At 26.7% G+C, this 25,900-nt stretch overlaps 2 protein-coding genes across 3 annotated transcripts in view; both read left to right on the forward strand.

Moving 5' to 3' along the window:
• The window catches only part of LOC117181667 (replication protein A 70 kDa DNA-binding subunit-like), a 17,873-nt gene extending 12,650 nt beyond the window's left edge, over positions 1–5,223 (forward strand). For both annotated transcript variants that reach the window (XM_033374570.1, XM_033374569.1), the window contains 5 exons: positions 640–806; positions 965–1,199; positions 2,008–2,091; positions 2,193–2,390; positions 4,563–5,223. In XM_033374570.1, the coding sequence (XP_033230461.1) occupies positions 640–806; positions 965–1,199; positions 2,008–2,091; positions 2,193–2,390; positions 4,563–4,679 (801 nt within the window). In that variant the 3' untranslated portion in view covers positions 4,680–5,223. The remainder of the gene's footprint in view (positions 1–639; positions 807–964; positions 1,200–2,007; positions 2,092–2,192; positions 2,391–4,562) is intronic.
• A 2,799-nt stretch (positions 5,224–8,022) lies between these two features.
• LOC117181867 (replication protein A 70 kDa DNA-binding subunit-like) lies at positions 8,023–24,103 on the forward strand. Its single transcript, XM_033374876.1, has 12 exons — positions 8,023–8,141; positions 8,208–8,255; positions 11,277–11,473; positions 11,647–11,807; positions 11,895–11,985; positions 13,553–13,715; positions 16,468–16,672; positions 16,759–17,038; positions 21,401–21,629; positions 21,848–21,931; positions 22,355–22,549; positions 23,692–24,103. Exons 1-12 carry the CDS (start codon positions 8,112–8,114, stop codon positions 23,803–23,805), a joined length of 1,797 nt encoding a protein of 598 aa, XP_033230767.1. The 5' UTR covers positions 8,023–8,111; the 3' UTR covers positions 23,806–24,103.
• The last annotated feature ends 1,797 nt before the right edge of the window (positions 24,104–25,900 follow it).

Raw genomic sequence — 25,900 nt, forward strand, 5'->3', positions numbered from 1 at the left:
ATCTGACGCTAAGAGAAGTCTAGAGCGAAGGGAGAGGTGGGTCAGAGAAAATCAACAGTTTCTCTCTGACCCATCTCGACTCTTCCAAGACCCTCCAGTTACGGTCGAACACCCAATAGAATGCCTTGAACAGTTTTAAAATGTTGTAGAAGCGAAATTTAAACTTTGAACGTTACAATTTCAATGCTTCCATTAAAAAAAGTTTAATTTCCAAGTGAAAGTGTTGAATTTTGATTTACAAATAAGAATTGAACAATTATTAATTTGAAATAATTTAAAAATAAAATAATTGTACTTCGAATTTAAATCATGTTTTGTTAAAAAAAATTAATTATTCAATTTTTAATGTTTCTCACTTGAAATTACTTGAATTGGTATAATTTTGAACATTTATAAAAGTATTTATTGATACGTTAGTTTAGAGCGTGAAAAGGATAGCATCGATTCCTATTTTTTCGCCAGACATATTTAAACATTTCACTTTATGAACGTGCAAAATAAAAAATTTTGCAGTTAAGAGTTCGATTTTTTAAATTTCAATGCCCGTGAAAATGTTTTGGAACCGGGCAGTAACCAGAAATTTTTTCCTCGATTAAAACCGTCACCCTGAATAATCTAAAAAATAATTTTCTCTACTAGGTGATACTGACATTGTGGGGAACGCAAGCGGAGATTTTTGATGGATCGAATAATCCCGTAATAGCCGTGAAGTCTGTTAAAATTACGGAATTTAATGGAGGAAGATCTCTTACTAGTACCTCCTCTACAATTATCCAATTTAATCCGGACATTGTAGAAGCACATAGGTAAAGTTAACAACTTAAAAATTGATGTGCACCTTATTATAAAAGAAATATTTATCATTTTCAGTCAGAGTGGTTTTCACGATTTATTTCGATTAACTGAATACTTCTCTTTATAGGCAAAAAATTTTATTATAAAAATGATTAAACCTGTTTTATAGCTTACTGGAATGGTTTCACGAATCTGTTCAAGCTCGGGATGCAAGACTGCTTTCTACTCCTTCTGCGAGTTCAAGTAATGCAAACTGCCCTTGGCTAACATTACGGCAGGTGAAAGATTTAAACATTGGGTCGCCTGGTAATCCTAACATGTTTCTCACAAAAGCGACAGTTAATTTAATCAGGGATAGGAATTGCATTTATAGAGCGTGTCCAACCGAAGGCTGCAAGAAAAAGGTAAAAACAATTTAATTTAATTTACGTTAAAATTAAGAAATTTTAAATAGATTGAAATTAAATTAAAAATTCTATTTAACGTCCAATAATCAAGTTATTGTATAGCATTCCTGAAAATAAAATCAAGAAACGAACGACCAAATTTGGACAACCACCATAAAATGCTCCTATTGTAATTTAAAAAGAGATCTTCTTTTTAAGAAATCTTCTCGTTTCTTTATTTCTTTCGTCTTTTTTATTTTTATTATTATCAAATCACAATAAAAGAACATAGATAGTGGGACGATGGTCGTGGGGGCTAAAGCGTAGGCTTTGGACCCACTCCTTCGGCTTGCGGGTTCGATTCCCGCCTCGCACTCTGGAAGAGTTCTCGGTGGCCCATGCGGTGAACACTAGCCTAGCAAGGGAGTTGTTCATCTCCGGAGAGTCGTGGGACCGGTACCTCTAGAGAAAAAAGGTTTTTCTCTAAGTACTTAAGGCTGTTGCTCTTGGTGATTCGGAACCCACCTTAAACTGTAGGTCCCCCTTTCACCACCAAGTAAGTGTGTGGAGGGTGTGTAAAGGAATAGAGAAGGTGTAAGAAAAGTGTAAACCCTTAGGGGACACATTCGAAGCTTCCATTCCAATGAAAGAACATAATATAAATATACACCAACGTTTTTTTAAATGGAGGATCTCTTTTTAAATTAAAAGAGGAGAATTTTTATGGTGGTCGCTCAAATTTGGTCTTTGGATTCTTGGTTTTATTTTCAGTAATTCTCTACATTAATTTACGTTTACTTAATTTTATAAATATTTTATTTATTAGCTGTCGGATTTGAACAATGGAATGTACAATTGTGAAAAATGTCAGACTGGTTTTCCCAATTATGTTTATCGAATGATAGTTCAGGTAAGAAATATTCATTTTTCTTTCTGAGAAAGTTTTCATAATGTTGTTAACTTTTTTCAAGCAAGAGAGCAGTTTTATATTTATATTTAAATTATTTCTAGGCTGTTATAGTTGATTGGACTGGAGAACAAAAAGTAGCGGTCTTCGGAGACGAGGCGGAAAAAATTGTGGGCGTGAATGCCCAGGAACTTGGGCAATTGCAGGAAACATTAAATATCGATGCGTATCAGAAAATTTTCCTTGATTGCGCCTTTAAGTCTTTTATATTTAAAATTCGCATGAAGCAAGAGACTTTCAACGTAAGTAATTTTTTGTTTAATTGGGCAGTGTAAATAACTTTGCGATCTTAGCTAACTTTTTTTTTCATATTTCAGACTTCACAAAGTTTTCTTATTATATCCGTATTATCCTTCTTTTTTTGTGTTTTCAAGAAACTTCCTCACTTTCCCCTTTTTCTCGTTTCTTCCCTGAAATGCTAACGGAATTATTAGAACCAAATAAGAAAGTCTAACTATTTTATTATTTAACGTTACTTTGGTTTAATTGCAAATTCTACTGTTATATTTTTGTTTGGAATTTCGTTAATAAATAAAAAATAAATAAAAGTACTTTGTTAAAAATTCATCATCTTAGTTATAAATGCATTAATTTGGTTTGCAATTGAAATATTTTAAATAAAATTCGTTTTTATGCTAGAAAATGAATGTTTATACTGAAAATGTACACTGCCGTGAAAAAATTTTAAGCTACCTCTTTTTATGATTGAATAAATTCTCTTAATTTTAATTATACTGGAACTAAAAAAAATTCTCTTTAGAAGGTTGATTGCTTTCGAAACTCTGTATAAAATGAGCCCAGGGTGAAGCCAAATCGTCCAGTTTTTAAGTAGATATTGCAAGAATAGTGTAAATGTCAATGTTTTCTTAAATTTTCAATAACTTCCGAAATAATCAACATTTTTCAATGTTCTTGGGCTCATTTTGAAGCTATTTTTTAATTGTATTACAACAGCTTACGAGCATAAATTGTAAAAAATTTCTTTTTGAATTTCAAGAACTTGAAGTTGTAATAAAAGAGTTGGAGAAATTTGAAAAACATTGAAAGCATTGCAAAAGTATTTTTGTTACCAAAAATAATATTTCAATTTTTCCAACTTTTTTGTTACAACTACAAGTTCTTGTAATTCAAAAAGAAAATTTTTACGATTTATACTCCTAAGCTGTTGTGATACGGTGAAAAAACAGCGATTTTTGCAAAACTAGACAAATTGGCTTCACCCTGGGCTTATTTTCTACAGAATTCCGAAAACAATCAACCTTTTAAAGAAAATTTTTTTAGGTGTGGTATAATAAAAATTAAGAGAATTTATTCAGTCATAAGAAAAGAGGTGGCCTAAAACTTTTGCACAGCAGTGTAACTATTACATTTCTTGTTACAAAATTGAATTAAAAATTCGTATCTTTTATAGAAAATTCGTCATTTGGCTGAAAAAATGAGCAGTTTAGTAGAAAATTATTCTATTTGGCTAAAAAAAATTGAAACTTCGACTATTTTGTAAAAAATGAATTTTTTTTTAAATCTTATTTTCGTGTTGAAGATTCAATTTCCTAGAAGATAAATCGTCAATTTTGTTGAAAATTCATGAATATTATTGAAAATAATATATTCATATATCATCTTTTTGGTTGAAAATTAATCTATTTTTTTTGAAAATATAACTATTTTATTAAAAATTCGTTTTATTTTAATTTCATTTTTGATTTTTTTAAATGTATCTTTCTTGAAAATTCATCTTTTTTATTGCAAATTAACTTTCTTGTTAAAAGTTCATTTTTTTGGTTTTAACGTCAACCATTTTCTAAGTCAATCATTTTCTATCGATTCCATTTTTGGTTGAAAACTTATATTTTTCAGTTTAAAATTCATTTTTTAGTAGAAAATTAATTTCCTTTGTTGAAAATTCAGCTATTTGGTTAAAAATTGAACTATTTTGTTAAATTCGTATTTATAGTAGAAAATTTAACTATTTTCTTTAAGTTAAAGTTTTCTTAAAAATACATCCTTTTGGGTTGAAAATTTGTTTTTTATAGTAAAGAAGTTATTTCGTAATTGAAAATCAATTTTTTAAATGAAAAATTCAACTATCTTCGAAAAAAGTCTTCTTTATGGGTTGAAAATTCACCCCTTTTAGTAGAAAATCTTTGGGTTAAAAATTCAATATATTCCGACTTGAAATCTTAGGATTCTGAAGCATTTAATTTTCGTGAAAAATCATCCTGTTTTGCCTAATTTGAGTCTGATATTTGAATAATTTTAATTACTCCTAGTTCATTATCATAGCTTATTGCTCACCACATTGTCACGTAGACATACCGCCATATTGGATATTTTGAGCCCGAAAAAAACGGAATATGATAGTGAATTTATTGTGCGTTTCATTATTTAAAAAATCAATCTATTCATTTTTGCAGGATGAGACTAAACTGAAAGCAGTAGTTTATAATGTCACGCCCGTTGACCAGAAACAATACGGATCGTTTCTAGTGAGCCAAATTAAAGCTCTACTCAAGAAAAGAAATCCGCCGTAATAAGATTCATCATTTTTCGAGATTGATGAATTTTATAAGAAGTATATGCCTATAATAAATAAGACGCCGTTGTACAAATTTTTAAATATAAGGTACGAGCATACCTTATCTAATTAAATCTTTCTACTGATTACGAAAATTAATATTCTACAGTCTATATATTATAAATTCTTATAATAAAAGATGTATATTTTTATATATAAATAATAGTTTAGAGGGGTTAGATGCACCAAAAATATTATATTTATTTTATCTCGTTTAAATTTACTCCTATGGGGAAGAAATTGATTTACGTTTCAATTTTGAAGGAAAATAGTTCGCTAAAGTTTACATGAATCGATCTAATGATAATACTGAATAATTATATGATTTATATATTATTATTCAAATCGTGTTTTTTATTCTTGATACTTTATTTATGTGATGTAAAAGGTTCCTTGAATCTTTTGAAACCTTTTATACTTTTTCTAGACTGCTTAATATAGAGTTAAATAATATTTAATTGTGATGTCACCTCATTTCAATGGATTAATAAAACTTTTGTCATGTTTCTAAAACTGTTTTTTATTTCTAGGATTTAATAAGTGCTTTTAAATTTTTATAATATAATTTTAAGGCTTTGTGGGGAAAATTAATTTCTAATTCAAAATACAAAATTTGAATAATTATTTGTTAAAAATTGATAAGTTCTTCAAATCGAGCTGAAATTAGATTCTGAGATTTGAGAACGAGGAAATAAGCATTATCAGCTTGTTTTTAAAGTTATGTGAACATAATTTTTCTAGGATTCTGAAGAAAATACAAAAAGTTTTTTTAAAAAGAATCTAGAAAATTTAGAAAAAAGCTTTTTGATTTCACAGGATTTTACGAAATATTAGGAAAATCTTGAATCAATTTAAAAAATATTTAGGAGTTTTACGGAAGAAATTAAAAAATATTTTAGAAATTTACGAAAATCATTCCAAAATTTTAAATATTTTTAATCTCTTCAAAACTAAACATCCTGAATATATTTTAAACTGACTCAAATTTTTTTTAACATTTAAAAAAAATGTGTAGAAATTGTTGATATAAGTTGTTGGCTGTACATTTAAAAAAATGTATCTTTTTAAGTCCAAAATCATTTTTGAACCTTTTCAAATGTTCTTAACAATCTAAACTTTCTAAATATCTTTTTAAATTATTAGAGTTTTTTAATACATTAGTTTTAAATTCTGCAAAATTAAATACATTATCTTAAAATCTTTCAGATTCTTTTTTGACAATTCGGGAAATCGTATGACATTTCTTTAAATCTTCTAAGTATTCTCTTAAAATTAATTTTTCAAGGGAATTTGAAGAAAATTTTCATTCTCTCTAAAGCTTTCAAAATTCTTAAAAGCTTATTTTTCCCCGAAGTCCGTATTTTATATTATTATATTAATATTTTGTGATCTTGAAAAATTGCAAAATTTAGCTTTCTACTCTTTTACATTCTTCTTCAAAATTCTAGGAATTTTTTTATGAATCTTAGGGAAATATCTTTATTCCCGCAAAGCCTTTCAACATTCTTAAAAGGCTTCTAAATTTTTTCTCGAAATTTTCAAAAATCTACATTTTGTTTGAAAATCTTTTCTGATTTTCTCTCAAAATTAGATCAAAAATTTCCCTGAAATCTTAAGAATTTTTTTGACAACCTTACAAATTTAATTCCGACATATTTTGAAATCTACAAAATTTAAAATAATTTGTTTAAAATAAAATCTAAACCATTTAATAGTGGTCGTGGCTATGTGTACCGAAATTTTGGTACGAACATTCTGATTTTTTTAGTACGAATCGCCGGGTCTTGGAAAATGAGCTATTTGTACCGAAATCTCGGAACAAACAATGGCATTTTGTTGGAATGTATAGATACTTTTAAAATTTGCCCAGAAATTAAAAAAATTGAATACAATATCTTTAAACATGATTAAAAAGCTTTTTCATTTTTTGCCGGCTTCTTCAAACTAAGTTTTTGCCCATAAATGAATGTTTCTTATCTCTTTAAAAATTTGAAAAGTTTACAAATTATAGTGTGGTAGCAATATTTTAAGAAAATAATTATTTTTCAATGTAAAGGATTTTAAGAGATTTGAATTAATTTAAGTCAATTTCGAGAAACTTCGAGAGATTTTTAATGTTTGTGAAGAAGTTGAGAGATTTTTCAAAAATTCGGAAGAGTTTGAGGGTTATCAAGAAATCTTACAGGATTTCTAAGAGTTTAAGTGATTTTAAGGAATTACTACGGACTTGACGGGATTTTAAAGTTTAGTTTTAAAGGATTTAAAAATATTTCCATAAGTTTTAGTGACTTTAAAGAATGTTAAGCAATTAATTTAAAAGTTATTTGCAAAAATTCAAAGATTTTAAGGATTTCCAAGAATTTGAAGGGATTAAAAAAAAAGTCGGAGAAGTTTAAGGATTTTCAAGAAGTCTTATAGGATTTCTAAGAAGGATCACAGTCCTTAATCATTTCTGTTTTCTCAACGTGCAAGAATAATCTCTTGACATCTTTGAAAAACACACTTTAACGAAGTACAAAAATTTTGACCGCCAACTATCCCAACAATGCAACCTAACCTCAATCACGGCACATTATATTTTTTCTTGATAGATTGTCCAAATTGCACACTTTCCCAATTGCTAATAATAATTAAAGAAATTACTTTTCTATCTGAGAAGCAAAGCCATATCACGATTTTTCACTTACTTTCGTCTACAAAAATTCATTTTAGTCAAACTCATATGTAATCAATGCTTTTCAGTCCACCAGGTGGTATGGCCTTATAGATTTTGACGTTACCGACCGAGTATGACGTAATATTAGAATACTCATGGACATAGGAAACAAGGGACTAGACATTGCTAGACATGCCATTGCGGGGGTGATGCAATGAGGGGGGAGGTCTGCCACCTTTTGATGTCCCGCGACAAACATGGCAGCGCCCACATGTTTATATTTCCATGCCCCCCCCCCGTGGATTCAACCCCGCTCACCAAGTTAGGATGGCATGCCTAGGGTATGTTCCGATTTGAGTATATGAGAGTTTTTTAAAGTTTCAAAGTTGGCAATGCCATGTATAAGCATAGGCATCATTGCGCACCGGCAGCCTTTGCTTATACATTGGCATTGCCAACTTTGAAACTTTAAATAATTCTCAACTGCTCAAATCGGAACATACCCCTAGTCCCGTGTTTCCTATGTCCATGAGAATACTCAATAGGATTTGAATCTCGCGCGTAAATAAGTCGCGGCCATCATCTTAAAAGTGACGTCATGAAACGGATGAAACAATATCCCGCGAAAATTGTACGCCATTCTTGGTTCTGATTACGTCGTTGCGGAAGTTGGTGCGTGTTTACTGAAAAACGTATTTTATGTGATTATTCGTTACAAAAAGAAGCTTTAATATGTATTCCTTAACCGAAGGAGCTATTCAGGTAAAAATGATTAATATTTAATAAAAACGTTTAAAAATTTCGTCTAAACATACATTTTTTCTTCAGAAAATTATGAATGGCGTGGATGTTGATAAACCGATTATTCAATTTTTGGTAAGTATTTCAAAATTTTACAACTCTTTCCTTAAAATTGGAAATTAAATTTATGTCCCGAAATATATTTAACGTTCTTTTTACATTTTATTTATTTCCATGACAGGCATACATAGGTTATGTTATGTACATTTCGATATTTTTAACAAGTGGCTTTCGCTGCATATTATTTGTTTTTAATTTTAGAATTTCACACTTTTTAGGAAGTTAATTTGAATAATTACTTTTTTTATAGTTTGTTTAAATGTATTTATTTGTTTTTGACGAATGTCACTCGCTACAAACGTTTCTCCCAGAGGACAAAGGAATTTCCGGATTTCGGTTATTATGTGTATTATGGTGGTTTGTTTAAAAGCTTTTTAATGATTGATTCGATTGATTTGTATAACAAAACCCTTTTAATTAGAATTGTCAAAAACTTAAGATTTCAGTTCAGTATTAATGCAGGATGGCGGCCTAACCGAGAATTTACGTTTTTATTTGAAAAAATTGTTTAATAGTTCAAAAATAGTTTGACAAGGATTATTTGAAATATTTCTAACGCAGGTGTCTGGCGGTCGGAAAAAGCTGGAATTTTACGGGAAATTTATTGTTGCGGGAAGTGTACAGGATTTTATTTTTGAAGCGGGAACTTGAAAAAAACTTTATAATCATTGTACTTATACTATAATTTATTCCAGAAAGTATAAAATGCCTTGGGGATGTTCAAACATTTCAGAGAAATGAAACATAACCTTCATAATGAGAAAGGAAAGTTTTGGTAACAGAAATTGTAAATAAATATAAAGAACTTATTGAAAAGATACGAAATTGATTTAGTTTCTGCAAAAATTATCATTTTTATGATAACTTTCATAGAATTCAATTTTGTTATTGTTTGGAAAGATACCATTGTCTTATTTAATTGCCAAAAATATAGTCATTTTCATATGGGGTTTTAAATTAAATATTCCATCATTTTAGTTAAAAATTCCTCTGGTTAAACCTTTTTTTAAACTAGAAATGTAACTATTAAATATTTGGTTGAAAAATTACCTTTTTTATTGAAAATTCAATTATTCTAGTTCAAGATTCCTCATTTTAGTTGAAAATTCATATTTCTGGTTTATTATTCAACTATTGCAATTAGAAGATTTATCCTTGTAGTTGAAAATTCATCACCTTATTTGAAAATGTAACTATTCTTTAAAAAATGGATTAGCTTTTTTTTAGTTGAAAATTATTATTTTTTAACTGAAAATATAACTATTCAATTTTCAGTTGCCAATTTATATTTTTGTTGATAATTCATATATTCATACATTAAAATTCTTAGTTAAAAATTCATCTTTTTCGTTGAAAATTCTACTATTACAGTAGAAAATTCATAATTTTATTTGAAATTCCTCTTCGTTGTTTATAGTTAAACTATTCCACTTGAGGATTCATAAAATTAGTTGAAAATGTTTTTTTTTTATCTGAAACTTTAAATATTCCATTTTTGGTTAAGAATTGATATACTTTAGTACAAAATTCAACTGTTTAGTTGAAAAATGGTATTTTTTAGTTGAAAATTCATGTATTTTTGTAAATCGTCTTTTGTGGTAGAGTATTAATCTCATTGTTTAAATATTTACAATTTTAATTGGAAATGTATATATTCATGTTGAAGATTCATAATTTGAGTTGATAACTTGTTTTTTATTGTGGTGAAAAATTAATTTTTAACGTCTAAATTTAATTATGTATTCCATTTTTGATTGAAAACTGGTCTCTGTTAGTTCAAAATTCAACTGTTCGGTTGAAAATTTGTTCTTTCTTAGTTGAAAGTTCAACTATTTGGTTTAGAATTCTTAAATTTTGTTGAAAAATGGTCGTTTTTGGTAGAAAATAAATATTTTTGGTTGAAAATTCAGCTATTTGTTTACAAATTAATATAATTTTTCAAAGCTTTCTAAATTAAAAATATTAATTGAATCTTTAGAAGGTTAAAAAAAACTTTATCATAAACACGCGAAACTGTGTACCTATCCCAGTATTTGAGTAGACACCCTGTGTGAAAATCATTTTAAATATACTTCGGAACTTCATACTGATGAAAGAATAAAATTATAAAAACAGGCGAAAAGTTGAAAAAAAATAAAAAACTGAAGTCACTATAAACAAAATTAACAAGTCCGCAGTGGAATTTAAGAATGCTCAATTTTGAGCTTATTATATTTTTTGTTCTTTAAAAACACACAGCTCAATATTTAAAAAATTGACTGCATACTCTTTCGTTTGATTTTAAAATATACATATACGTATTTTATGAATATTATTAACTCTATTTTTTTTTAACAAATAAAAATGACTTAAAAATCATTTATATAAGAATATATTTAGTTTCGGAGTGGATGTAATTCTAATTTTGGTATGTTAACTTATAATATTAAATGTTTTCAATATTATATTACATCTTGCGAGTCTTATACTTCCTAAAATATTTCAGTGAGAGTGATTTAAAAATATATAATTACGTTAAAAACTATGAAACGTTAACAAAAAAATGTTTGTTTTTTTTTAAAATTAAAATAGTCATATACGTGTCGTCTAATTTCCCCTACGAGCAACATATTAATTCATGATTTTATTTTTATAATATAACATCCATTTTAGTTTACAAAATTATTAATGATTAATGAAACATGAAATGCGATTGTATTAACTGTTTTGCATAAAGAATTATTTTTTGAATCACCGAGATTTTTGCTCAAAACTACCACTCTGATTGAGTAAACTGAAATTTAAAGTATTTTGAGAATGTTTAAAAAGTTAAGAAAATATGGATTGAAATTCTTTACTAGTGAATAATTGATTTTAACCTAAAAGTTTTTAAAATATGAATATTGTAAATGTTATGCGCCCTAAGCTAAAATAAAAAATAGTTGATTTCTAGTTCAAAACATTTTCAAATTGTGTGCCTTTTGAACTACATAGTTTAATGGCGAAGCTTTGAGATATAAACAATATATTTCAATGTTTTATTATTTATATTAACAGGGACACAAAAAGCTTTCGAGTTCAACCAACACAGAGCGATATCGGCTTTTGATTTCTGATGGAGTTCAGATAAATTCATTTACAATGCTTGCTACCCAATTGAATAACCTCATCACAGAAAATAAGATGACAGAATTCTCAATCTGTCAGATTTCCAGATATACAATCAGCAAGGTTAACAACAACGGGCAACAAAAGTAAGTTTTTCAGAGAGTATAAAATTAGAAAAACTTCTATATTAATTCCAGTGTCTAGTACGGAATAAACAACTATCAACAGTGTAATTCACATAATATTGAGAAAATAAGTTTAATTTGTAGATTTTATTGATTAAAAATATCTTCAATGTTTATAAATTTTCAATTTACAGGGGTGTGATGGTCATATTGGGTATCGAAGTAATAGTTCCGGGTAGTGAAGTTCAAAAGCAGATTGGAAATCCAACTCAATATGAGGCTGGTGCTTCCTCAAAACCCGAGGCTGTAAAAACTGAAAAAATAATTCCTCCATCAAGTTCATCATTAACTTCTGGTGTGCATTTATTACATTTTTTATAAATTTCTATTTTCTTAAAATGTATAATTTTATTAACTATATTGAGCTCGTATATTATTGCAGGTAAAGCGTCTTCAAATTCGATGAATACTACCGTCAACGGAAGCCAGATCATCACGGTTCCAATAATCAGCCTCAGCCCTTATCAAAACAGGCAAAATAAAAAAATTAAATCTAAATTGATGAAAAATGTATATTTAACCCATTAAGTCGCAAAACGAAGAAATTTCTCTCTTACGTTTGAGCTTGAATAATTTTATAAAAAAGGCAAATAATTTATTGTAAAATACTCTTTTCTACTATTTTCGAGTATGCCCTGAATAATGCAATGGTTTAAAAAACGGAAAATATTGATTTTCAATTAATAATTAACAAATTTTAAAAAAGTCTTTTTGAGCAATTTTTTTTCAATCAAAAAATAGAGGGAGAAGGAATTTTTTACCGTCGCATAAGTGCACAAAATGTTTGAACTTTTCAAATCCATTGAGTTTTTTTATTTAAGATTTTTTTAAACAAAATGGTCAAAAAACGGAAATCAAAAATTAAAAATTTTGTTTTATCGATATTTTTGGTGATTTTTTCTCTCATATCATATAAATATTTAATTATTTAAGTAAAAATGCATTTGAATAGTTTATTTTTAAACAAAATAAAAATTTTTTGTGTTAAATAGGTAAAATCATGATACTAAGTTTATAAAAAATCATTTTATTGCTTTTTTTACATCATTTTCACACAAAAATTAAGTGGCATTGGATTTTGAAAAAACTCAACGGATTTGTAAAGTTCAGACATTTTGTGCAAATTTTGTTTTGGGACTTAATGGGTTAATAAGGAGGGCTGCCACACAGTCACTAAAGTTACTTTCTGCAAGACACATTTAAGTCGCTTTATTTAAGGAAAAGATCGCTTCATTCACATTAATCCATTTCATTTTAGCTTTTATCTTCACAAAAAATTTCCTCGATCTACATATGAAATCTATAGTAATCTATGGTATGAAAATAATATTCAATATCAGACTTAACACTCTTTCCCCAATTTTCAAGAAACTTCCCTTCTTATATTTTATTTTTGTTTTTACTTAAATGGGAACTGAATTAATAGAACCCAATAAGAAAATCTTACTATTTTTTGTTGAAAAGTCTACTATTATATTTTTGGTTCGGAATTAATTAATAATAAAAATTGTGTTTGGTTGGAAAATTTAATTCCTTCTTTTTGAAAATTCGTCTTTTTGAATAGAAAATTAATCTTTTTCGTAGAAAAGCCATATTTCTTGGTTCAAAATAAAATTTGTTGTTGAAAATTCACCTGTTAGGTGGAAAATACAACATTTTTTGACGACTGTTTAATCTTTTTTGTATGAAATTTCTTAGTTAAAAATTTATGTTTTTGGTAAAATATTCATTTATTTTATTAAAAATTCATCTCTGTAGAAATCTCATACTTTTTTGGTTAAAAATTCAACTATTTGACAATTGATAATCTCTTTTAGTTGAGAATTCAACTATTTTGTTGAAATTGCAATACTATTACTTGATAGCTTAAGAATTTAAACTGTTTTATATTGAATTTATTCCTCTATTTTCGTGAAAACCCACCCGAATGATACTTCTTGAAAGAATTAAGGCTCAAACTTCGAAGTCAGAAGTTAATAATTAAAAACAGCGAACTATGTCATTATAATATAAATTTATTTTTATTTTTTTTGTTCTTAGATGGACTATCAAAGTGAGAGTTTCAAACAAGTCGGACATTAGACACTGGAACAACTCTCGTGGCGAAGGAAAACTTTTTTCAATGGATTTGGTAGATGAATCCGGAGAAATCAGATGCACAGCTTTCAAAAACGAGTGCGACAAATTTTACGAAATGATCGAGGTACTATCCTTTTAAACAATTAGAGAAAAATTATGATAGTTTTACTTTCAGTTAAAATATTTTTAACAGTCAATAAGTGAAAACCCATGTTTCACCAAACGCTTTTACAAATATGTCAAAGATTTTATGTACTTTTGAAGTGCTGAAGGTTCAAGTGAACGAAATCTTTTACTGATGACTTTGTAAACCAGAAAAAATGCTGAAATGCTTATTCATTTATGTTGAAAGTAATTTATTGTTGAAATATAGTTATAATGCATATTTTAAATTTGCATTTGGAATAATATTTATATGTGAAATATAAATGGGGAAAAATATTTCGTTATCAAACAAAATTTAGGCTCGGATCGTGCGACTTTTTGAAGAACAATGCGACTATACTTGGTTTCAATTTTAAATAGTATAATATTCTTAAAATTGGAATTTAAAACCACAAAAAATTGTACTACTTTAATCACGAACATAAAAAATTAAGTAATTTATCATTACAGCTTTTTAGTCAGCAATTTTTTAATTAATAGAGCTTGTGAGTGAACAATTTATAATTTCGTAAATGCATACTTTTTTTTAATTTAAAAAAATTTTATTTATTTAACAATTTTTTTAAATCGACTATTAGGTTGAAAATGTAATTGTTTTGTGTAAATTTCATCTTTTTTTGTTGAAAATTTAACCGTTTTTTTCATTTTTATTTAAAATTCCTCTTTTATGGTAGAAAAGTCAATTTTGCTAAAAAGTCAATCAAATTTTTGATTGACAATTCATCTGTTTTCTGAAAAGTTCGTATTTTTGGCATAAAAATTCTAATATGTGGTTAAAAACTCATGTCATTTGATTGAAAGTCCCACTATTTAATCGTAAATGCAACTGTTTGGTTAAAAACTAATTTTGTTGTTGAAAATTCAACTATTTAGTTAAAAATTCATCTTTCTTGATTGAAAACAAACTATTGGTTGAATATTCAAGTTTTCAGGCTGATAATTTCACTGTATTATAAAAAATCGTCTTTTTGGCGTAGAGATGAAACTGTTTTGTTGAAAATTCAAGTTATTTTTAAATTGAAGTTTAATACATTTTATTTGAAAAGTCTATAATTTGGTTGGAAATTCAATTCTTTTGTTCAAAATTCATCTTTTTGCTTCAAAATTTAACTATTGGGTTTTTTTTTTAATTCAACTGTTGGGTTGAAAATTTATCTTTTTTCTAAATGATTCTACTTGTTAACTTGAAAACTCAACTCGTTTGTTAAAAATTCAACTATTTCGATGACAATGCAATATAATTTGACTTTAAATCTTAGGAGCTTAAAACGTTTCATATTGAATTATATATTGTGTCTGTATTAATTTTATTGAAAAGAATGTATTCCTATACTCTTCTCCTGTTTTCGGTAAAAATATAAATAGAAAATTGGCTGTCAATTGATCTTTTTAAGCTCAAAATAGATGTATTTTGTTGAAAATTTTCACTTTTTTGTAGAAATGAATTTTCTTGGTTTAAAATACATTTTGTTATTAAAAATTGTGTTTTTGGTTGAAAACTTAACTATCACAGTTAAAGATTCATTTCTTTAGTTCGTTTTTTTGCATTTTGACTGAATATTTAACTATTTTGTTGAAAGTTCATGTATTTTGTTGAAAAATCGTCTTTTTTTGATAAAATTAATATTCTGTTTTGAAAATTCATTCTTTTTTAAATAAAACTAATATGTTGACATTTTATCTCTTTTGATAAAAATTCTGTTTTTTGTTTTGTTAAAATTTCTTCTATTCCAGTTGAAGATTCATCATTTTAGATTAAACTTGATCACTTTGGTTGAAAATTTGTTTTGTTTGATAAAACATTCTTTTTTTAAACTGAAAATTTAACTTTCTATGTTTGGTTGAAAATTAATCTTTGTAAGGTGAAAATTAATCTTTTTTAGTTGAAAGTTCAACTATTGGGTTGAGAAATTATGTATTTTGCTCAAAAATCTGTCTTTTTGGAAAAAAAATCTTTTTGGTAGAAAATGCAATTATCTGGTTAAAAAATCATCTATCTTATAAAAAATGCAATAAATTGAAGTTTCGAATGAAAATTTGTTTAAATTATTTTTCAAATTCAAGAAATTTCTAATGTAATTTTTCAAAGCTTTCTAAAGTAAACATATTAAAATAAGAAGGCAACCAAACACATTCCCTTCCTTATATTTTTCTTCCTTTCGTCTTTTTTTTATTTTGATTACAATAAAATTACAATAAAATAACATTCAAAATAAAAATAAAATAAAAAATAAAATTGCATTACCAACGTTTCGGTACTCATACAAATGGAGAAAGTAAAAGAAAAAGAAAATTCATGAAATAACACCGTTAAATGTAATTAATTATATTAGCATAACTCTGGTTTAACTTATCCAAATCAGTTTTTAAATTACTAGATAACTTTTTTTCAATACAAAGCATTTCCAGCAAATCTCAATTTTCAATTTGATTATTGGACGTTAAATATGATTTTTAATTCGGATCTTTATCTAATTGAATCCTAGAAACTAAAAAAACATTAGTTATCATAAACTTGCGAAAATTTATACATATTTCGACTCAATTGTTTTAAGAAATGCGAAATATTGTAATGGCTGCTTATTATGAAAAATTATACCTGGAAAAAATCCTGGAATTGTCAGGGAATTTCTCTTCAGGATTTGAGTGGAGACACCCTTGATTAACCCCTCGATAAAAATATATATATTTCTTTATTAATATTATTTCAGATCGGAAAGGTTTATTATATATCCCGTGCTCAATTGAAACCAGCGAATAAGCAGTTTAATAATTTGAAGAATGATTACGAAATGACCTTATCAGCTGATTCAGAAGTGGTGCCCTGCCACGAGGAAATGACCGACATCCCAATGATCAAGTATGATTTCATTCCGATATCGAGCATTGAACAAAAGAACAAGGATGAAATAATTGGTAAATTTGTTTGAATAAAAATGGACAGAAATAAGGTTACATCCTTTTTTTCAGTGATTGCGAGCAATAAAATGATTTTTTTCTAGATATTTTGGGAATCGTCAAAACTGCTAACGATGTGCAGGAGTTGACGTCGAGAGCAACGCAAAGACAGTTGAAAAAGAGAGACATCAGTATTGTCGATGAAAGTAGTACGGCTGTTACTCTCACTTTGTGGGGTACCCAAGCTGAACAATTCGATGGATCCAACAATCCCGTATTGGCGATTAAAGGAGCGCGAATTGGAGAATTTAATGGAGCAAAGAATCTTTCGACTATCAGCTCTACAGTTCTGCAAATTGATCCTGATCTTCCTGAAGCTCACAAGTTAGTTTCTGGAATTTTTATGATTAATTTAATCTGCTTTTAACATTTTATCTTTAAATCTTGTCTAAAAAATTCAAAGGTCCCTTTTTCTGTAAACCTTAAATACAGGTATAAAATCTACGTTGCCAAAGATTTCAAAGATTGAACAAAAATTTCAATGATGACCCAAAGATTTCACAGGATTCTCAAATATTTGGGATAGATTAAAAATATTTCACAAAGATTTGACAAAGATTGCAATATTTTTTCAAAGATTTCATAAACTATCAAGAATTGACATACATTTCACAATGATTTCACAAAAGATTTCAATGATTTCCTAAAAATTTCACAAAGATTCCAAATATATCATAGATTTCAGATGGATCTTAAAGATTTCACAAAGACCTCTATTATTTCTCAAAGATTTCCGATAGATTACAAAGTTCTCACAAAGCTTTCAATGATTTATCAAGGGTTTCAAAGGCTTCACAAACATCTCGAATATTTCACAAAGATTTCAGATAGATTTAATAGAATTCACAAATATTTCAATGATTTTCCAAAGATTTTACAAAGATGTCAAACATTACCCAAAGATTTAACAGGATTCGCAACGATTTCGGATATAATAAAAATATTTCACAAAGATTTAACAAAGATTACAATAATTTTTCAAAGAATTAATAAATTAACAAGAATTCACAAACCTTTCACGATGACTTCACAAAGATTTCAATGATTTCCGAAAAATTTAACAAAGATTCTAAATATATCGAAAATTTCAGATGGATTTTAAGGATTTCATAAAGACCTATATTATTTCTCAAAGATTTCAGATATATTTCAAAGATTTCACAAAGCTTTCAATGATTTATCAAAGGGTTCAAAAGCTTTACAAAAATTTTGAATATTTCACGATGATTTCGGATAGATTTGATAGAATTCACAAATATTTCAATGATTTCAAAAAGATTTCACAAAATTGCATATATTTCGCAAAGATTTTTATAGAATTCACAAAGATTTCAGATACATTTCAAACATTGAGCAAAGATTTCTATAATTTCCAAATGATTTAATAAACATTTAAAATATTTCGCAAAGATTTGCATAGAATTTACAAAGATTTCAATGATTTCCCAAAGATTTATATCTGGGTTGCCACATGTCAGGAAAATTCCAGTGGAAAAAAAGTTAGGTCAGGGAAAATAGAAATTGAAATGTTTTAGTATTATTTGGGATGCACTTCGCAATATCAATATAAATATTTTTCCTATGTGCGTTCTTTAATTATAGAATTCGATTCTTAGTTTTTTATTTGTAGTTAATTATTTATTTATAGTTTGATTATATGTATTTACTTAATTAGTCCATACTGTCATGTAAAGTGCGTTTTTCCGGCTTGGTTCATTATTTTTCTCGACACATTATGGGAATTCTCATTCGTTTTTGTAATAATTTCCTGGCAGGGATATTCGTCTAAAGGTCAGGGAAATTCGAAAATGCAATCTTGTGGCCAATCTGTTTATAGAATTCACAAAAATTTCTCTAATATTTGTGTTAGATTTCAAACATTTCACAAAGATTTCAGATATATTTCAAAGATTGAACAAGGGTTTTAATGATTTCATAAAGATTTTAATGATTTCACAAAGAATTTAAATTTTTTACAGAATTCACAAAGATTTTACAAAGGTTTCAAATATTTCGCAGATTTCAGATAGATTTCAAAGATTTCACAACGACTTCTATTATTTTACAATATTTCAGACAGATTTAAAAGATCTCAATGTTTTCACAAAGACTTCAAAGATTTTACAAAGATTTTTCGAGAATTCACAAACACTTCAATCATTTCTTAAATATTTCACATATTATCGAATATTTCAAAAATATTTCTAATATTTCGCAAAAATTTTCCAAAGATTTCACAAAATACCAATATTTTGAAAAAATTTCCAAAGAATTGACAAAATTGCAACGATTTTTTGAAGATTTTATAAAGATTTTTCGAACATTTAGCAAAGATTTAGAATATTTCACATAAAATATTGCATAAAGATTGCAATGATTTCAGAAAGATTTAAATTATTTTACAAAGATTTTAGGTAGATTACAAAGAGATAAAGATTTCAATGACTTCTCAAAAATTTCACAAAGATTTCCTAAAGATAAAAATAATTTTACGAATATTACCAAATATTTCGCGAATATTTCATAGAGATTTGACAAAAGTTACAATAATCTCAAAGATTTTACAAAGATTTCAAAGATTTCGGATATATTTAAAAGATTTCAGAAAGACTTCTATTAGTTTACAAAGATTCAAGAAAATTGTCAAAGATTAAACAAAGTAAGAAAGAATTAAAAGATTTCCAGTTCCTACGATCCGATGAATTTAATCATTAGATTTCAGAAAGGGGCAAATCGATACTTTGCTCCTCCCTGGTCGATTTCTACGGGGTGCATTGTCCCCTGTGCCCCTTAGGGCTTCATCGCCTCTAGGGTGCACAGTATTTTCCCTACTCTTGAAAAACTTTTCCTTCTTCCCCTTTTCTTTTGAAATATACGATATTTGAAAATAAAATTGTTCGTTTTACATCTACAAAATTATTATATTCAAAAAAAGAAAATGTTACCGCGTGTAGTGGGAGATTTTTTCCTTTTAACTTAGAGAATGAACTATTATAATTAATTTTACTTTTTTAAATTTTATTCATTTCATACTAAACTATTTAGGATTTAAGTGTAACTTTAAAATTAAAATATTTTTTCGTTGAATCTGTATAAATTAAATATTTTGGAAATTAAATATAATAAAGTACGGTGGTTTTTCTTTCTTCTTTGCAGATTCTTTCTTTAATATTTGCATACAATTTTTTACTACGTTAGACATATTATAACAATTTGTTCGATCAGACAAAAATTCAAACAATAATGACAATATTCAGAACTGATCTTAATGACATTTTTCGATTGAACACAAATTTAATTAGTTATAGGATTTACGGAATTCTCTAATAATACCAGAAACCAGCTTTTGATAGTTAGGAAAATTTAAGCCCAGTTTCTAGATATTAAACATTTTTTCTTTAAATATACATTCCATATATTACTTAGTTACTTACTTATTTGATTTTGTAATATTAGACAACTTCTAGAAGTTTTAAATTTCAAAAATTCAGAATTATCAATTGTTCATATAAAATTTTCAAATATACACCATTTTTGATTGAAGATTTTAAAAATATTGCTATTTAAAATTTTACAATAAGTGTCTACCAATATTTATGAAAACAGTTAAGCTCTCCAGTTACGTAAAAAATATTGGCATCCGTGAAAATATTAAAATTATGGAAGTAAATTTTTTCAAACATATCTTTGATAATATACTTCTTTAAGTAGTTTATAGTTTGAATAAGCCATGGCTATTTTTTGGTTAGATTTTTTTGGTACGTGTAAACGCGCGTTTGTGTTTGTTTTCGTTTTTTCTTTTAGAGAAATTTAATTTATATTAATGGAATGTCGAATGGTTCCTCCATATTTTAATAGGTTTTTGTGGATTTCTAGAGCACTACAGAAAATAAAATGAATTTGATTTCAAGGGGTTTCTGCGGATTTCAACAATTTCAAGGGATATGAAGGATATTACAAAATTTTAAAGGTTTTTAATTTTAATGTTATTTATAAATTTCCAAAGAATTTCAGGGGATTAAGTGTTAAGAATGTGTAGTACTCTTGATATTAAAAAATTTGTTGTTATGGATTTTTAAATATTTTATGTTTTCAATATTAGAAATTAATAATCGAGGGGCGTGAACGCGTGATTGTATTTTATTTCAACAACCTTGTTTAGATAAATTTACTGAATAATTTAAATTTAATTTAAATCGAAGTAATTTAAAGTGCTTTATTTGAATGGATATTTAAGTTTTTGAAGGATCTTAACCAATTTTTAGAGAGTCTTAGAGAATAAGCATACCTAATATTAATAAAATTGTCATTATGCATTTTTAAATAGTTTTTTTCTAATATTTTAAAATAAAAATAAAGGGACCTGAACACGCTGTTCGCGCAAGTACTTTTTTAGCGCTAGTGTAAAATATTTTCGGCGCTCTGACTTGAATTCATTTAAATTTTAGTTTAAGAGCATTGCAGAGAGTTATAATTATTAATGAAGGCATTTTTAGAAGAGGAAATATTCTTAATTATGAGAAAGATTTTAATCATAAAAATGGTTTATTTAACAAACTTCTTCCTTTTTTCGTGAAAAAATTACCCTGTTTCCCCTGTTTTTAACTCTTTTTCACGCTGTGATCCCTGCGATAATAATAATAATAATAATAATAATAATAATAATAATGTAATATTGAATTTCAGATTGAGTGGATGGTACAACACGATTGGACAAAAGGAGGAAATGAAGCAGCTTTCGAAATCAAGTGGTGGAGATATGAACGCACCTTGGCTGACAATTAAAGAAGCCAAAGATTTACAATTTGGACATCCAGGACAGCCTCATACTTTCATGACTAAGGCAACTATCAGTTTGGTTAGAGCTGCAAACTGCATTTACAAAGCATGTCCCAACGAAGGCTGCAAGAAAAAGGCAAGTACAAAATTTTGAATATAGTTTAAATTGAAAACTAAAATTTTAATTTTGATTTTGGTGCATTTTTTATTAAAATCAAAATTTAGAGAACTAAAATTGATAGTCTTAAAATTTGGGGACTTTTAATTTGCAAGGTTCTTCTATTTTTTGAAGGTAGCAAAAACATGAAAAACTTGATTGTATTTACATATAATTTAAATTAATTCAATTTGTAGGTCATCGATCAAGATAACGGAATGTACAATTGTGAAAAGTGTCAGACTGAATATCCGAACTTCAAATATCGCTTGCTGGCAAGCGTAAGTATTATATATTTCTTTTGTCAAAACAGGATTCACAGTCTTTCCCCTTTTCTCTTTAAATATACAATATTTTAAAATACATTCTTTCGTTTTACGTCTACAAAATTATTATATTCAATACTAGAATATTTTGCTGCCAGTATAGTTACATAATTATCTATTATAATTAATTTAGTTTTTTTAATTTGATTAATTTAACATTATTTAAAAACTATACAGTTTCTTATTGAAAGGTGTTTCTTCTTTTCTAAATGTAAAAATAAATGTTTAAATCTCTCCTTTTTGTGAATAAGCTATACTATTTCCCCTTTTTTGCGCTCTTCTTGCACTGTGATCTCTGTAATTTATGAAATTCTTAATTGATCTTAATCATTGTTTTGTATTAAAATGATAATTTAACAACTTTGACAATTATTTTAGACGAATTTCGTGGATTGGTCAGGTAATCAATGGGCGACTGCTTTCAACGATGAGGCCGAAAAAATGCTGTCATGGACAGCACAAGAATTGGGTGAACTAAAGGATAATGACCCCAACGAATTTCAGAGGAGGCTCTCCGACTGTGCCTACAAATCTTTCATGGTGAAAATCCGCGTCAGGCAGGAAACGTATATGGTAAATTTAAAAAAATTTCTTGTCACGCAATTTTTAAATTAGATCTAATATTAAATTAATATTAAAACAAAAATGTTCGTTGCTTGTTCGTAAATCTATTATCTAAAATAATAAATAAAGATATTTATGGACAATATTTTTGATAATTGATGCATATTCAGAATTAATATATAATATTTTTTTGCAATAAATAGACAAATCGTTGTATTATTTTCTAAAAAATCCATTTTTTATTATTTATTTATTATTTTCGATTCTTTTTATTCAAGTGTTTATTTATTAAATTCTCGTGTAAAATTATGTAAATATTATATTTTTAATACGAAATTCGCATTTTTCTTGAGTTTTGAACGGTTCAAAATTTAAGAACAATTAAAAATACAAATTTCAGTCAAAAAATGGTAACGTCGTGTAAAATTGTTTAAAAAATTCCTAATCTTGTCTAAATTGTAATAATTTCTGTTTGAAAATGCCATTTTTCGATGTAAAACAGGGTACCTAACCTAAAATGGTTAAAAAATTATGAACCTTTAAACCCGAAGGATTTTTGTTATAAAATGTCAATTTCTGATTTAAAAAAACGTTATAAACTACAAAAAAGTGAATTGTTGAAAAAAAATTATCTTTGAAACCTAATAATTTGTGATTAAAAATACCCATTTCCTCTCTAAAGCGTTAAAATAACCTAACATTGTTAAAATTTGGAAGTTTGTTGATGAGTTTTGTTTAAAAATGCTAATTCCCGGTGAAAAAACAAACAATTTTTAGAAATTGTAATTCCTCGAAAATATATGATTTTGGATCAAAATTCTTTTTTCAAAATACTAATTTCCAGCGTAAAGAGTTAGCATTAAACATGTATAATATTTTCATTAATTTATGAGATACTTTGAAAGCTTTAAACTAACCTTGCAAGAGTATGAAAAAACACAAATATTTTTTCAATTTGCATAAAGGCTCCTATGCCTTTTCTTATTGAAAGGGATTATTTGTAAATTTTATTTTCAAAATTTTAAAATTAAGATATAAAACAACTTGGAATAGATATCTTATATATTTATAAAGCACCTGAGATTGTGAATACTTTTGGCTAATTCTGCTAATTTTTTCTTAATTGTTCAATTGTCTGTCTGTAATTACAGGATGAAACGAGACTAAAAGCCGTGATTGTCAGTGTTACTCCAATTGATTACATTGCGTACAGCGCACATCTGATAAAGAAATTAAAGGAAATTGCCGACATTGGTAAAGCGTAAAGCATCCAAATAAGCGATTATTGTACATGGTTTATTTTTTATCGGAGTTTTACTCATTCAGGCTCTAACAATGAAAACATATTCAGTATTATTTCATTAGTTGGGAATCTAGAATGATGAAGGTTACTAGGATGTCTCTGATTTAATATCATATAGTTGGATTTAATGTTTCTTGGACCATTTTTTTGTTTTTGATAGAGAAAAAATTTTTCTTTCCACCGATGCTCTAATTATCGATTACTTTTAAAGCGTTATAATAAGGATAATTTAGTGTTATTTATATTTCGTACTGAATAAATGAAATTTGATATATAAGAGAAGATTCTTATTTTTTTTTTGTATTCTAATTTTTTATTTAGGATTTTTATTTAGAATTGAACATTTCTTTATCTAGCGCAAAATCGACTTTTTCTACTTTTACCATTTTTTTTTTATTATTGAGTTAAATTTTTTCAAACTGGTTGAGAGCATGGAGGATGAATGCATTTTGTCTATTATTTAAGACGGTATTATAAAAATAGTGAAGATTTCAATATTCTCTTCAAATTTAAATAAAATCTAATATAGTAAACATTTTACAAAGTTGACAAAAACAGAAAAGTTTGAATAATTCAAAGACATATCTTTAGGAAAATAGTAATTAAAATCAAATAAATATATTTTTTTAAATTTGTTGGGAACCTCACGATCAACTTTAAATAACAAACAACATTTTTCACAATTGTGGTGATATGTTCGCGTGATTTTATAAAATTTGCCATAAAAATTATTTCGAGAAGATAAAAAAAATGTTTATTATATTAAATTTTATTTAAATTTTAAGAAAACATTGAAATTTGCGCTAATACTGTATTATTTTATGTGATATATATTTTTAGGGATATTTTAAATGCAGTTTTAAAAAATGAGTGAAAAAATTATTTCATTAATCTAGAAATTCAAAACAAAAAACGAACATCAAATTTTTGAAGTAGAAACACTTATGATCTAGAATAATAATTTTTAGATTTCTAGGCATGCATTCATTAATATTCTTCAATACTACAGTAAAAAAAAAACAGGGTGGCCGCTGGACCTGGAAAACGGGAAATGACAGTGAATTTTTTTTACCGAGTATTTTACAAATTTGTAGAAGAAAAATCTGTCCACGTTCAACTTAAACAGTTTTTAAATAATTAGTTGAATTTTTGTGTTTTTCAATTATGCTATTATTTAGCTTACACTGCGTAATTCAAAATTTTTTTAGTTTAAAAATTTTCCATTTAAAATGTTTATTCCTAAGCTTACATTTTTAATTTAAAGAATTTTTAAATGGTTTCTTAAAGACTGAACAAATAAAAAATAAAAGCCTTTGATTTTGAAAATTTGGGTAAAAAACATTTTTATTTAATAAATAAATGCATTTTTGTAATTTATCTGTACTTTAAGTAATAAAAAGTGAAAAAAAAAGATTTTAAACTAGTTCAAAATTTAAGAATTTTCAAATTTTTAAGTTAAAACTTGAACGGTTTCAATTTGAAAGTCGTAGTTATTAAACAAATGTGAACGTGTGACTGAAAGTTTATAAACTATTTTCAACTTAAAAATAACTTCATAATAATATATTCTTAATCAAAGGATTTGATTAAATTAAAAATATTGTTTTAGTCTAATATATACCATTTTTATCCCATTCAATTTGAAATTTGTAATTAAAAAAAAGATTAATTATTGAATATTTAGCAATATTTGGAGTTTTATTTAAGATAAGTAAATTGAAACGAAATATTCAAAAGTAAAGAATTTTTAACTGAATTGTTGGACATATAAAACCTGGAATCGTTAAAATTTCGAAAAATGCTTAATTTGTAAGTGGAATTTTTAAATTTTGATGTATAATTTACAAATGGACATTTGTAGAAAAAATTCGAGTAATTTTAAGAGATATTTAGGAGTTTTAAAAAGACTAAAATTTATCATGTAAATTTGAGAAATTTTTCTTAAAATCTTCTAGAATATTTTTTGAAAATGTTGTCCAAATCTTTGAAAACCTTTTTAAATATTCTCTTAAAATAATTTTTCAACGTGAAAAATAATTTATAATTTTCATAGAAAT

Source organism: Belonocnema kinseyi, chromosome 10 (genome assembly GCF_010883055.1).
Source record: "Belonocnema kinseyi isolate 2016_QV_RU_SX_M_011 chromosome 10, B_treatae_v1, whole genome shotgun sequence".
NCBI lineage: Eukaryota > Metazoa > Arthropoda > Insecta > Hymenoptera > Cynipidae > Belonocnema > Belonocnema kinseyi.